Genomic DNA, 14,683 nt, shown 5'->3' on the forward strand with positions numbered 1-14,683 from the left:
CCCTTGTTTGAAATGCACGTTCCTGGATTCCAGCCCCGTGGTTCTGACCCATAGGGGTGGAGTGTGCCCGGGAATCTGTATCCTAGCAGGTGCTCCAGGTGACCCAGGTGCAGGGAGCCACGGACCAGTGCTAGCCCACACCGTCACCGTGTGTCAGCAGGCACTGAGACCTGGCCGTCCAGCGTGACCCAGGCTCCCACACTGACAGGCTACCCTGTCCCGGCCACTTGTCTCTGAGCTCTGCCTCTCACCACTGTCCTTTAGCAAACACACTTCACACCAGTTCAGCTGAACCAAGGTTTATTGGGCACCTACGGTAGGCAAGGCACAGATCCAGGAGCTGTGGGGCACAAAGTCAAGGCTAGGCCTCACCCCCAAGGGGCTCACAGTCTCTGGGAGAGACACACTCACAGATAAGAAAAGCACAGGCAGAATGAGGTGAGCTCCACACCAGAGGCCAAGCAGGGGCGAGCCGGGGCAGGGCACAGTGGAGTGTGCCTGGGTGGGGCATTGGCTATAGCAATGCCCCAGGCAGGGCAGGGCAGGGCTGGTACAAGACCTGGCACTTGGGCGAGGCAGGGAGAGGGATAGGATGCACAGTGGGACTAGACAGAGGGCAGCTCGGGTCAGAGGCACAGCGGTGGGAAAGTCCACTGAACGCACAGAGCACCGAGGCAGTGTCTCCCTCGACTGACACGCGGGTGCTGCCAGGTAGCAGGGAGCTCAGCTGCAGAAGCGGCGAGGCCGGGCCGTAGAGGGTCTCCTGGTGGTTACGTGTGACTCCGCTCTGCAGGCACTGGTGAGCCATCGAAGGTTACTGAGCAAGGGAGTGCGTGATCTGACCTCGATGCCAGGCTCCCCGCTGGATTGTGTGACTGGCTCTATCTCTGCTACCTTCACGCTGAGTTACAGCCTCTCTTGCTCGCAGAGTAGAAGCCTGGTGGCCACACACCCTCCAGTACTGCACAAAGCCACAAAGCGGTGGCCTCGGGCAGGCAAACTTGGAGCTCACTTAACAGAAGTTAGTGGCATGTGCTTCTTCACTTAGAAGAAGTCGCCGTCTGCAATCACTTGGGAGTAGGGGCAAGGCCCAGGAGGGTATTCGACGAACCGCTGTTGCCCGAGCATAGAGAAATCCGCTGCGGAGAAAATGAGATCGCAAACAGAAAGTGGTAGAAAGACCCAGTACATCATCAGCCTCACCCTCGCGGAACGACCTACCAGTCAGCTTCTGGAGGAGCCCACCCCCTGCAGCCTCACTCACTGGGATCGGGGTTTCTAGGTGCTGGACACATGGAAGGTTCTCTGTGGACCCCTGCCCTCGGACCCTGCCTAGCTGTCCAGCGAGGAGGGAGAATGGCGCCCACCCCCACCCGAGCCACCCCAGCCCGCAAACGGATGCGAGGCCACCGCTGTCCAGGTGGACACGGCGATGCTGGTCAGCGAGGGCTCCCCCAGAACCTCCACCGCCGCCGAAGTGGGCGCCTGGGTGGAGAGGGGCGAAGTCACAGCGGGGTTGCCCAGGAGAAATGCTCCCGGAGACCCAGCATGCACGTCGGGGCCCGGCCCGGCAGGGCCCCCGCCACCGTTGCTGATGGTCCACAGGCACGGGTAGGGGCTGCAGAGACAGAACGAGAGGCAGGATGCGTGATGGCATTCCCGAAACGATCGCCCGACAAGCACATATGATACTGAGAGGCCGTGGGGCTGGAAGGGGCACCCGGCCGTGGCTTTCCTGTGGCTCTGACACACTGACCCTGATTCTGCGGAGAAGCCGAGGGGAGCGGCGAGATGAGCGGGGAAGGACAGGATTAGGTGTGCTGAGACCTGAAGTTTGAGGCTGGCCCTGCCACCAACAAGCTGTTCACTTTCCAACACAGCAATTTCCGTCTCTGGGCCTCCCTGGCCCAGCCTGTGCGAAGGGCAGGAAGAAAGAGGTCTCCCTGGCCAGGCGGGGCGATGTGGTGCAGTAACCAGGACACGCTGGGGTCAGAAAGCCTGGCACCGAAGGCCACCTCGACCACTGTTAGCTCGTGACCTTGGCCAAATTATGTAATATCTCTGAGCCCCGTCTTCGAGATTGGGGATAATTATGCAGACCTTCCGATGTTGTTGGAGGAATCCGTGACGCCTGGCGCATGGCTCCCAGTAGATGGCAGCTGTTACAATGAGTCTTCCCCCTGGGGCCCTGGGCCAGCTCTGCCCTGGCACAGAGGCGGACGGGCCCTTCCTGATCCTCTTATTGACAGCACCTTTTCTCTCACCTGGCTGCACTGAGTCACCCAGCGAGGTCTGTAAACACTGCCGCTGCATCCCTCCCCACCCCCCCAGCCCGCCCCTCCACCCACCCACCAAGACCCTGGTGTGCCTAGTCTGCCTATGCCTGGGGGTCAAGACTTTCCAAAGCATTCCAGCTGATTGTCAACCAGATGGAAGTGGCAGCGAGGGCACCGGCAGCAGGACTCCAGTGCTCCGCGCCTTAGCCAGCGTTCGGACGTGGAGTCTGCATCCCGTTAAAGTGCTGCCTGGTTACAGGCGCCTGACCCCAGTGACGCTCTGACCCCCACAGTCTTTATGGAGGCAGAAGGGGCTAACCCCACCCCGAGGGAAGCAGCGGCAGCAGCCACAGCCCACTCGGCCCGATTTCCCTCGCCGCTGGGCCACACACAGCCTGCAGCCCAGGCCCGGACTCTCTCCCCCGGCTCAGCTGGCCCGATTGCGCCCCGGTTTCTCCTGCAACAGCAGCCCTTCCTGGTGGCTCCTGCGCAGGGAAGCCCAGCTCTGGCTGTGTGGCCTTTGGGAGCTTTTAATGCTGCTCTCGGCTTTGGTTTTCCTCCGTCAGGGAAACAGAAACGTTTGCCAGCCCGTGGACACCTCTGAGCGCTGTCCCTGACGCCCACAGCACCGAGTAGAGAACGTGGCCGGGACGGCTCCACATCTTCAAGGACATTCTCTCTCACTCCTGCCTCGGCCCAGGCCAGGGCGTTTCCCTGAGACCCTCCGTCGGGCACTACCTGCTTGGACGAAAACGTGAGCCGCGAGGCCAGGCACACTTCCTCGTGGCCACTCTTTCAAGAAGGAAAAACAAAAAAGATCTTATTGCTAATCATATTCTATGTAACTGAAAATATTTAAAGTATTACTTCACATTCTGCAGTGGGGGTAAACAATCATTGAGTTTTTTGTTCTTTGCTTCGTTCTCCGTCTTCTAACTTCCGTGTGTGCCGGCCCCTGCTGAGGGTCTCAATAGGGGCGAGCCACGTGTCACGGTCAGGAGCCGCCGGCGACAGGTGGCAGCTGCCGGGACAGCATGACACGAGACCCTGTGGCCACAGCAACACCAAGATCACCATTTACAGCAACACGGCAACACCTGGAAGCCTGTGGCAACCGCAGGTCTCGGGCCCGCGGTGCACTGTGACAACATCCCAGGCGAGTCTGACGCGCATGGAGCGTGAGAAGCGCTGCTGTAGACCAAGGCCCTGCATCTGCCTGCTCTCCACCGGCAAAATCACAGGCCCTCTGACCCCCGCAACCCGCTCCTGTCATTTGAACCCCTTTATGGACCTTCTCCACACCCTGCACACCTCTGTTGAACGTAGCAGCTGACACGGAGATAGAACTTGCTGCTCCCAAAGCATTTTACTGCATTTTCTATCTTGATCTGACTCTAACTCTACAGTAGCTCACATTATTACAGGTAGGAGAGCCAAAGCTCAGTAAGGCCAAGAAAGCCGCCCAGGGTCACAAAGACAATAGAGAGAGAGAGAGCTGGGACTCAAGTCCATGTCAATCCAACTCCAGGCGCCCTTGCCTTCACCGCCTGCACCAATTTCCAGAGTCAGAACTAACTGGGTCTCTGTGAGCGTCACGCACTGGGTCCTGCCTGCACGCAGCCCGTCACCTGCACTGTGGGCCCGGCACCCACTCCCTGCCCCGTGAGGATGGCGGCTGATAAGAACATGGACCATCAAAGGCCTTGCATCCTCAGTGTGCATTCACCTTCCCTCTTCGACTCCCCTGTCCATCGCCTACCTGCGACCACCACAGTTCAGTGTGTCTCCCTGGTGTGAGACACATGACCCGGCCATGAAATCTTTAACCTTAAAAAAAAAACACTGAGCAGTCCTTTCCCACCAGTTTCTTGCGGGAGTGAAAGGTCTGCCTGTTACTGACCCTCGCTGCCCCGTGGCTGAGAAGTAGGCAATGACTTAGACCAGGCCCCTCGGGAGAGAAGGCACTGGGGTCCCCGTGATGACGTTCGCCCCCCAGTCAGGGAGCAGCTGCCGGCGTTGTCTTACCTGGGCCCAGGGTTGATGGGGCCGCTGGTGTGCGGGACGGACAGGATGCTGGCGTGGGGCGTGGAGGAGATGGAAGTCCAGCTGTCAGCTCCGGAGAACACTTGCAGGTTGTTGCCGGAGCTTTCTAGCAAGTTCACTTTGGAGAAATAACAACAGTTGAGGGAGCATGCAGACCTACGAAGTGGTGCCCAGTGAGCCTATCCCGGGGCCATCACAGCCATGGCTTGCCTACAGGTGCCAGTCGCTGTTAGCATTTCTGAGGGAAACAGAAAGGGGGGAGGCTTGGATTTTTCACGTCAGCCGTACGCCACATGCTCATCTCCGCCATACGGGCGAGGCTGAGGCTGAGTGCCCGCTGAGGTGCACCTCGGCTAACTCACGTCACACTTACGATGTCATTCCCCTCAGGCCAAGCTCAGGGCCCCCAGGGCCTCAGCTGAGCTGTCTGAGGTCCAGGACCTACTCCTCTCAGCAGCCTCAGGTGGACTTAACCTCTCAGAAACAGTGTCGTCTGTGTCTCTGAATCTCCACCTGCGTACATACTGTCAGTACAAGAGAGAGGAAGGAGGGAGAAGAGGAGGAGAGGAAGGAGGGCGAAAGAGGAGAGCGAAGTTTCTGGCCAAGTCACTCCTCACCTGATTGGCACGTACAACTTCTTCAGCCTCCGCTCTGCGTCCTCTACCTCCCCTCTCTCTACCCTGTTCCTCATCCGTTCCCCGGACTCCCGGCCCTCGCCCTCCTGGGTCTTCGCTCACACCACGATCATCCGCGATGCCCTTCACCTCTGCGTGTGTCCCATGTCGCCCATCCTTCACCCCGCCCACCCGCCCCTCGTTTTCCACGCAGCCTCCAGATCTCCAGCATTAACCCCTCTGGGCAGATCTGCCCCTTTCCCCTCAGCACCTTGGCCTGTGTGTTTTACAGAATGCTTCTCGAACTCTCCTGTGCGTCGGAGTCACCCGGGACCTGGTTAAAACACAGCCTCTTTCAGAAGGAGAACCTGAGAGGCCACCTTCTAAGAGGTTCCGGGGGACGCTCAGGCCAGGACCATCTTAGTGCTGCCACTGGGTAGTGTGATGAGTGACGGGTGGATCCATGCAGCCCTGAGCCCCTCCAGGGAAGACCTACACCCCAATGGCCTGGAAGAGCCTGGGGCTATGCTCTGAGGGCGCGTTTCGTGTGCTGACCACGGAAAGAACCAGGAAGTGAGTGAGAACGCTGCTCAGTGTCAGGCATTAAGCTCCGCTCTCCCTCCTGCGGCAGCTGTCAAGGTCGCCAGGACGCAGGCAGGGGCACGGGGACGGGTGCTGGTGACCAGGAAAGTCCTCTGCAGACACGGGCTCACGTGTCCCCGGCACTGCAGGCTTAACACCTCCTCCACCTCCCAGCCACGGACTTGACTTGTTTGTCTGGTTTCATGTCAGTCTCCCCATCTGAGGATGGAAGCTCCTTGAGGGTCTGACTTGTTCGTGGGCAGAACTGGGAATCCCATTGGCCCCTGATAAATATTTTTTGCATAAATAACTGAATGAGAAATCCATCCTTGGTTCCATTGCTCCCTTCTTCATAAAAATAGCCAGGCAAGGGGTTGACACAGGCCAGCGCGGGCAAGGCAGCAGTCAGTGAGGGTAAAAGCACACATCAGCGTCAACATAAAAAATAATCAGACCTGCCGAAACCGGTTTGGCTCAGTGGATAGAGCATTGGCCTGCGGACTGAAAGGTCCCAGGTTCGATTCCGGTCAAGGGCATGTACCTGGGTTGCGGGCACATCCCCAGTGGGAGATGTGCAGGAGGCAGCTGATCGATGTTTCTCTCTCATTGATGTTTCTAACTCTCTATCTCTCTCCCTTCCTCTCTGTAAAAAATCAATAAAATATATATTTAAAAAAATAAAAATAAAAATAATCAGACCAAAAGTTATCAAGGTTGGCTCTGTGTGCCTTCAGCTAATCCTACGAAAGCCTGGTGCAGAGTAACTGCTCCCCGAGGCCTTCCAGGCAGCGCCTCAGGGCGGGCCCGAGCTCCCAGGACTGAGCCCTGTCACTGCAGAAAAGCCCCGTGAAGGCAGCAAGCGGCTGTCTCAGACGCACCTTCAACCTGGTCTTTGAGGCGAAGCCTGGAATTGCTCCGGGCACCATGCCCTGCGCCATCACACCCATCACAAACCAGGAGGCTCGGTGTCTTACGAAAATTACAAAACGCTAGCAACGTCCTATCTAAATCCAACGATTAGTATACAAAAGAAAACATTAAAATAGCAACATGCAATGATGTTACCTGTGTTCCATGAAAGGGGTTCTTTCATCTTCAGACACTTCTTTTACGGTTTATCCATCTCTCTCCTCCACCCCCCCACCCCACCCCACCCCCGTGCCTGGGGTTCAGTGAGCAGAGCCACACACCTGAGGGAGAATGGGTCCTGTGCATGTACGCGGACGGGTAGGGGGCCGGCCGGTGCCCTCGGAGGCCAGCGTAGCGCTCACAGCCGTGGTGGGTGTGAGGGGCAGACAGAGGCAGGGGGGGCGCATACTGGAAATTGGTGTTCCCGGCCGAGCACACTCCATCCGGGTTGGAGAAGATCCAGCCGCCCACTAGGACAGAGAGGAAGACACACTGACACCGCCAGTCGGGCTCCCCGCCACCGTGCACTGCTCTGCTTCTGTGTGGACCACACTGGACGTCCGCCGTGGGACAGAGACCACCCCGCCCCCTTCCACGCGTGGCGCAGCTCGCCGGCTTCTCTGGAGATGGACAGCAGGTCCCAGCCAGGTTTGTGGCACTGGAGCCATAGCGCTAGAGAAGACTGTTGGGATGCATACACTAATGGAAGCTCACCGCGTAAGGTGCTCTGGCTTCACTGAGTGAAATCAAAAGTCTGTCTAAGGAGGAGGTGTCAGCTGCAGCCACTGGGACTGTTTGTTGTGGTTACACAGGAGGGGTGACGGGCTCTCTGTGCCCCCCCCCCCACCCCCACGAAGAGGATCCGAAAAGCGAAAAGATGGGGAGCCACTAGCATGCCTGGGCAGCAAGAATCTTGCAGAATATTGTGGGAGGCTGCAGAGTAGTTCATAGAAATTTGTTTGTGAATAATCACCTCAATTGATGCAAAAAATGCATCTGCATGCTTTCATGATTAAAAAAACAACACTCAGCGAACTAGGGATAAAAGGAAATTGGGCAACATCATGAAGGCCACATCTGACAAGCCCACAGCTTACAACAAGCTCAGTCCAAAACTGAGAGCTTTCCTCTGAGGTCAGAAGACAGAGACACCCATTCTTGCCACTTCTATTCACCGTGATACGGGAGGTCCCACCCGGAGCAATCAGGCAAAAACATCAAAATTAAAAAATAAAGAAAAAACAAAGAAAAGGCACCGAAATTGGAAAGGAAGAAATAAAGTTATCTCTGTTCACAGATGACATGATCTTATATGGAGAAAACCCTAAAGATCACACACACACACACACAGAGAGAGAGATGTTAGAACTAATAAACAAATTCAGCAAACTTACAGGACATAAAATCAACGCAAAAAATCAGTTGCATTTCTATATACTGACAACGTCTGTCTCTACTCTGTCTCCATCTGTGACTGTCTCTGTCTCTCTGTCTCTGCTCTATCTCTCTCTGTCTGTCTTTCTCTGTCTCTCTGTCTCTCTGTCTCTGTCTCTATCTCTCTCTGTCTGTCTTTCTCTGTCTCTCTATCTCTTTCTCTGTCTCTGTTTCCATTTCCGTCTCTGTCTCTCTGTCTCCATCTCCGTCTCTCTGTCTCTGCCTCTCTGGGAACTCCCGCCAGGGCACAGACTTGTCTTGAGAGGAAGAAATAACCCGCTGGGTGGTGACGGGAGGTTTGGTGGAGAGCCTGCTGTGGCGGTGTTGGCTCCTGGTGTCGCCCCAGGCACCTCCCACGCCGAGTTCACCCAACTCACGGTGGGGACAGGCCACGTGCTGGCTCTCGGAGATGGCTTCCGGGATATCTTTCAGGTGGTTCCTGGAAGAGGAACGAAGCACACCATGGCTGTCCAGCCGGCACACACGTCCGCGCCAAGCCGCCCCCAATCTCGGAGAGCACCGCCATTCTTGAAAATCGAACCCCCTGTCCCTGAAGCCGCTGTCTCTCCCACCCCGCTCCCTCCAGGCACTGCATCCACCTGGGCCGCTGCTCCCCGAATCGCAGCTTTACAGGGTTACTTTCATATTTATATGAAAGTATAAATATGCCTGGTTTGATCCTACTGACTTCTGGCCGTGGGTCCGGCCTGGTAACATCCAAGCCCTCAGAACAGCTAAGATACGCGGGGGACTTGAAGGCACAACCTCACCTGTGCCGAGCTAGACCCACCCACGGTCCTGTGAGGGGAACAAGGTTTAAAAAGGAACCTCAGGGAGGTAAGGGGAAGGCGGCCAGATCAACGTGGGCCATGGCGCAGCTCAGACTCAAGGCAGGACTCTCACTCCAAGCCCTGCATTCTCCTGATTGTACCACGCGACCAGCATTCTGAATCCAGGTTCTGTCATCTCACCAGGCAGGTTTTCTTTAGGCCTTTGCTTATCTGAATGGGTTATAAGTATGTCCTCTACATCCTCAGAATTAAGTCAAATATTGAAAGGACAGACCCTGTGGCATCATTACAAGCAGCTGTCCATTGGCCCAGAGCCTTGGTGATAAGAAGGAGCAGACAGTTGTCGGAGGCATCAAAAGGTTTGGACTCAGGCAACAAAATCTGACCACTTCCAACGGCATCATGTCAGTGCCCAGGCCCCACTGACAGAAGTCTATGACAAGTACCATTACTTGTTCATGCTTTTCCTGGAACGGAAGGAAGGATACGGGGACGGAAGTCCCTGGCCCAGTGTGGTAGAAGCACCACTCACACCCGGAAGTCTACCTTCTCTCAGACCTGAACGGTGTGGACCGCTCACCTGTACGAGCTGCTCAGAAGAATGACTCACCTTCCCAGGCTAAATGTCGTTTTTAGAAAAATCCAACCTACTGAAAACAAAGTCCTCAGGGATACTTGGGGAGGGCAGAGTGAACTGTATAATTCTAAACCACTTAATTATTTTTTAAATGTGGTTGTGCTAGCTTCCGGAATCTGTAGTAAGGCAGGTGACGAAGTATTGCCAGTTAGAGGTTCTCCCAGACTTCTATTATAAGGGACAGATAATTATAAGTTGGTTGAGTTTTATGGATCTTGTTAAAAATTAAATTGATTATTAAAAACATTTTTATTAAAGATAAAGCAAGTGCAGCCCAGCCAGAGTGGCTCAGTTGTTGCGTGTCGACCATGAACCAGGAGGTCATGGTTCGATTCCCAGCCAGAGCACATGCCCAGGTTGCAGGCTCAATCCCCCGAGGTGGGGCATACAGGAGGCAGCCGATCAATGATTCCCTCTCATCATTGATGTTTCTCTCCCTCTCACTCTCTCTGAAATAAATAGAAACATTTTTTTTTTAAAGTAAAGCAAGTGCTTTACTAGCTCGTTCTGGAGGAGCATAAGTCCCACCTTTGCAGAAATCAGTGCACCAGGTTTTACTGAAATGTCTCTACTCACCTTTCCTTGGCATCCAGGAAGGCTTTGGCAAAGGGGTTGTACTTGATTTTGAGAGCCGTTATCTTACGTTCACAAAGATAAGAAGTGTTAGTGAAAGCAGGACAGGCAGGCAGACAGAACCCTCCCTCTTCACCTGGGAATTTCTGTAAAACCAGGCCCATCCTCACTTCTTCCTCTCCCTGCTCCACGTTTCTTTGCTAATGTCTGCACAAAGCCACGATCGACCGCACTGTCTCCAGCCAGAGCGCTTTATCGTGGCCTGTGGTGAACACAACAGATGCCATGAACGTGAGCAAAGACAGGCCAAAGCCCTGGAAACGAGCAAGCCTCGTGTGCTGAGCCCACACCTTTCCTGGACTTAGTCATTCGTTGTTTTCAACCATTACTGAACAGCTCCCGCATGCCAGTTAGGTTTCTAGCCTGGGAACCAAGTAGAAAGTAAGGCCGTGCAGTCCAGCCTTGCCGAGAGGAGTCCGGCATCACCTCCTAATTCTTCAACAGTCGCCCACCCAGGGGGCGGGTTAGCACGGGATACAAGCTCTCACTCCCACCCACGGTCATCCGATGCCCCCTGGCCTTAGCCTGCTTCATTTTTCTTCAGGGCCCCCTGACATACTATATATACATCGCGTATCAGACATACGATACACATGTGATACACACTGAGTGGCCGCATTATTATGACCACCTGATGTTTGTAGGCAAATGAGCTATAATTTCGCGCTGAAGTTGCTAGAGGGCCAGGTTGTTTACCACGACAGTAGAAGTGATTTTCTTCTGAAGATATGGATAAACAACGCGATTTAACAGCCTTTGAACATGGGATGGATATATATATATATATACATATATATATATATATACACACTGAGTGGCCAGATTATTATGACCACCTGACGTTTGTAGGCAAATTAGCCGTACACTGCATCGTATGGGATATGGAAGCCGAAGGCCTGTTCAAACACCTTTGCTGTCTGCAGTTACCAAGATAAAACGTCTCCAATTCACACAGGAACACAAGGATTGGACAGTTGAGCATTGGAAGAAAGTCATGTGGTCCGATGAATCACGTTTCCAGTTGCATCATGCCGATGGCAGAGTGAGAATTTGGCAGAAACAGCATGAAAGCATGCACCCCACATGCATGAGTACAACCCTTCAAGCTGGTGGGGGCAGTGTTATGGTTTGGGGCATGTTTTCCTGGCATGATTTGGGCCCTTTAATTCGTGTGGAACAACATCTGAAGAGCACAACATACCTAAGCATCGTTGATGATCAAGTTCATCCTATCACGTTGATGGCGTATCCCAACGGAGATGGCTTCTTCCAACAAGACAATGCGCCATGCACGGTGCTCATATTGTGCAGGAGTGGTTTCAAGAACATGAGGGAGACTTTACCTTGCTTAGGTGGCCCCCACAATCACCAGATCTCAATCCAATTGAGCATTTGTGGGACGAAGTTAAAAGAGCCATCAGGCAGCTGGTTCCACAATCATCAAACCTCACAGAACTGGACAGTGCTATTCATCAGGCATGGTGTCCGATTCCTCGCATCACCTTTCAACATCTCGTGGAGTCAATGCCAAGAAGAATCGCCACAGTGTTAAAGGCAAAAGGTGGCCCAACGAAGTATTGATGGGGTGGTCATAATAATCTGGCCACTCACGTTCAAATATATCCCATGTTCAAAGGCTATCAAATCGCGTTTACCCATATCTTCAGAAAAAAATCACTTCTACTGTCATGGTAAACAACCTGCTTCCCTATTTGTAATGGTCTGGCCCTCTAGCAACTTCAGCATGAAATTATAGCTAATTTGCCTACAAACGTCAGGTGGTCAGAATCTGGGATATGTGCCTGAGGACACAGAACACGTATTTTATTCACTGCAGTTTCCCAGCACGTAAAGCATCCAGCAGGTAGTAACACTCAGCAAACAGCTGCTGACTGAACGAATATTGAAAAGAACATGTGCGTCAGCAAAGGCCCAAGACACGCGGCTCTTCCTGGCGCAGGAGCGGGGAGCCCAGGAGAAAGGGAGGCGGCTGCGGAGTCACGTGCGCACGCCCTGTCCTTCTCATGCTTCCTGCTTTTAGAAGCCCACACAGTAAACAAATCGCACAGTGCACAGTGGAATGAACGCTAACAGGCAAAAACGCGTTCTTCCCTCCCGCCCGACGATCCTTTCTCCAGACACCCAGCTCCCTGCAGGCCGCGGCCGGCCCTGGGACAGCCCTGGTCCATGTTGGTACTTGGACAGGAACCGGCGAGAGGGAGCAGCAAGCAGCCACCCGGCCGCTTAACTTCGCCTCCGCCGAGTGTCTGAACCCTGAAAAACCTACCTGTCACCCCAGCTGGGTGATGGCAATAAAAGCACCCCCTCCCTGTCCCACCACGCCCTCGGGGTCTCACACACACACACACACACACACACACACACACACGCCCTGACCTCCTCGTTCTGGTAGGCAGTCACAGCGATGAACTGGGTTTCAGGGAAGGAGCAGTTCATGACCATCCGATGGGCACCTCCCACGCGCACTATGTGAACCTGGGGCTCGTATTTGTGCAGGGAATTCAGCATTATCTGTTGAGATGCAAGAAGAGGAAGAGGAGCCATGCAGGGCCTGGGCTCTCGCGGGTAATGGACCGGGGGTCCCATGGTCCCAAGCTCAGCACCACCCACTTAGGGCCACACACGGGGCATCCCCGGCCCCCTGAGACGCACCACACCTCTCTGAGCAAGAAAGGGGATTCTCCCAGGAGCTCCCAGGGACCAGGATGTTGGAGCTTAGAGGAGGCTGGGTGTGGGTTTTCAGGGAGTTGTTCTAAAGATTATTCCATTTTCTGCCCAAATCCTGCCTTCCTTCTTTTTCTCTCCCTATTTTCAGCGCAATGATGTGGACTGTGGCCCTTAACCGCACTGGTTTCCTTCATGGGAGGACCCAGGATTCAGTGCCCGGATGTGGCTGCACCCACAGGAGCTGCCTGAGGAATAGGGACGCCGACACCTGCCGGTCACGGAGCACCCACTCCACGCCTCCACTAAGAGGCGCTGGAAAGTGGGAGGCGGTTACAGTGTACTTCCCCATTTCCTGTTTTAACAAGAACGGGAACCTCTGAAAACTGCCAAGACTTGGGGGGCTCCCTCCCCCGGCTGAAACATGACCTCCTGCGTCCCGGGGGGCTGAGCAGGGAGAGATGGTGGACGTGCAGAGAATGCAGGCTAAGAGGCTGGCCACTCGAAATATGGGGGTAACAAGCCTTTCCTTTAATGCCCCCCAAATTCTACATTTCATAAAGTGAGCAACAACCCTACACGGAGCACTGGTATTCGGACTCCGACCAGAGAAAACGGGGGGGGGGGGGGGAGAAGCCCCCACATCTTGTTCACTCGCCCTGAAGACCTTCCTGCAAACCCAAAGCTGATTCCATATTCTACTGACAATTATCCTAATGCCCAAGAGGAGGGAGCCATTATTTCATTAGGAGCGGCTTTCGATTAAGGCATTCGTCCACTGCCAACACGCCACTCTCACCAAAATCAAAAGGGGAGAGGGAATAACAAAACCACGCGCCCAGCTCCCCCTCCCGGGCGCCCTGCGAGGCTGTGATTAAGTAAGCGCTCTCTTCACATCAGGAAGTCCATTAAAAACTGAAAGCACCAATTAAGAGCTGTTTATTCCTGTTTACATTTGGACTGGGGGGTGGGGTGGGGGAGTAATTGGCTTCTGTGGGAGAAGAGGCCGGTGAGGACCCCTCTAATTGACTAAATGCACCCTTGTTTCTTCTCCATGGGTTCGCGGAGCGGCGGGTGGCCAGGCCACCGAGCTCCTACCTGGCCGCCTCCGCTGAGCTTGTTGGTGAGCTTGACCTTGCTGAAGGAGATGGGTGCCTTCATCCAGTGCGCCCCGAAGTTGGGCGAGTCCGGGTGGATGTACACGCAGCTGTGGCTGGCGACCTCGGGCTTGCCCACCGGCACCCACTCCCCGTTGACGTACTTCCAGCGGTGGCTGTCCGTGGGGACAAAGTCCAGCAGGAGGGAGTACATGGCATTGGGGTCCAGCCCCGTCACACTGATCTTTAGAACAGGGAACATCCGTCTGAAAGAAAAGCAGAAACTGAGCCACAGCAGGGATGTGGGAGTGTTAGGGACCCTGCCCCCTGTCCAGCCGTCTGTCCACTCTGAGTGCCTTGGGGTGCAGAGAATGCGGGGGGACAAATAAAGAGGAGCCGAGCAGCAGGCCCCGTCCCACAGAGCCCTTTCCACAGATGCACTCTGTATCGGGGTCACTCTGTATCGGGGTCACTCTAACCCGTGGGCTCCACGGCGAGTCTGAAAGCTCCCACCAGGCCTCTGACAGGGGACCCTGCAGCCCACGGTGCATAGTCAGATGCACATTCGCACAGAGAGCATCTCCAGTCTTCGCCCGCACACGGGGCACTTGGCACTCACACCCCCAGCAGCCCTTCCCAGTCTCAAAGAACGCGAGCGTGAGGAACAGCGAGAGCACTGCTCGCAAAGACGTGGCTTCACGCTAAAGTGAGGCCAGTTCCTCTCCTGCAGGGCTTCTCAGAGCCTCCACTCCGCCGACGTGCTCCACAGCCTCTGAGAAGGGACCGTGGCGTGGTGCACACTCTGGACTCAAAAGACAGTAGCACCATCTTTGCGTGAGCACCTTGAGGGCATCTGCACCCACGGGATGTACTGGGACACGCGGATCTGGCTTGAGGCCCCCCTTCCCTCGCCCGCTGGGACACGCAGCACGTTTGCTCTCACCAACACTTGCAGAGCCGCCTCACCACCTGGCTTCCGACT

General features: G+C 55.0%; 1 protein-coding gene across 1 annotated transcript; it reads right to left on the reverse strand.

The window, feature by feature from the left end:
* Positions 1 to 285: 285 nt before the first annotated feature.
* Positions 286 to 14,333, reverse strand: TBX19 (T-box transcription factor 19). Its single transcript, XM_081112490.1, has 8 exons — positions 14,321 to 14,333; positions 13,703 to 13,967; positions 12,317 to 12,451; positions 9,863 to 9,924; positions 8,236 to 8,297; positions 6,706 to 6,894; positions 4,302 to 4,437; positions 286 to 1,618 (listed from the first exon to the last, which is right to left on the reverse strand). Exons 2-8 carry the CDS (start codon positions 13,961 to 13,963, stop codon positions 1,333 to 1,335), a joined length of 1,131 nt encoding a protein of 376 aa, XP_080968616.1. The 5' UTR covers positions 13,964 to 13,967; positions 14,321 to 14,333; the 3' UTR covers positions 286 to 1,332.
* Positions 14,334 to 14,683: the final 350 nt, after the last annotated feature.

Source organism: Myotis nattereri (genome assembly GCF_964212035.1).
Source record: "Myotis nattereri genome assembly, chromosome: 18".
Lineage (NCBI taxonomy): Eukaryota > Metazoa > Chordata > Mammalia > Chiroptera > Vespertilionidae > Myotis > Myotis nattereri.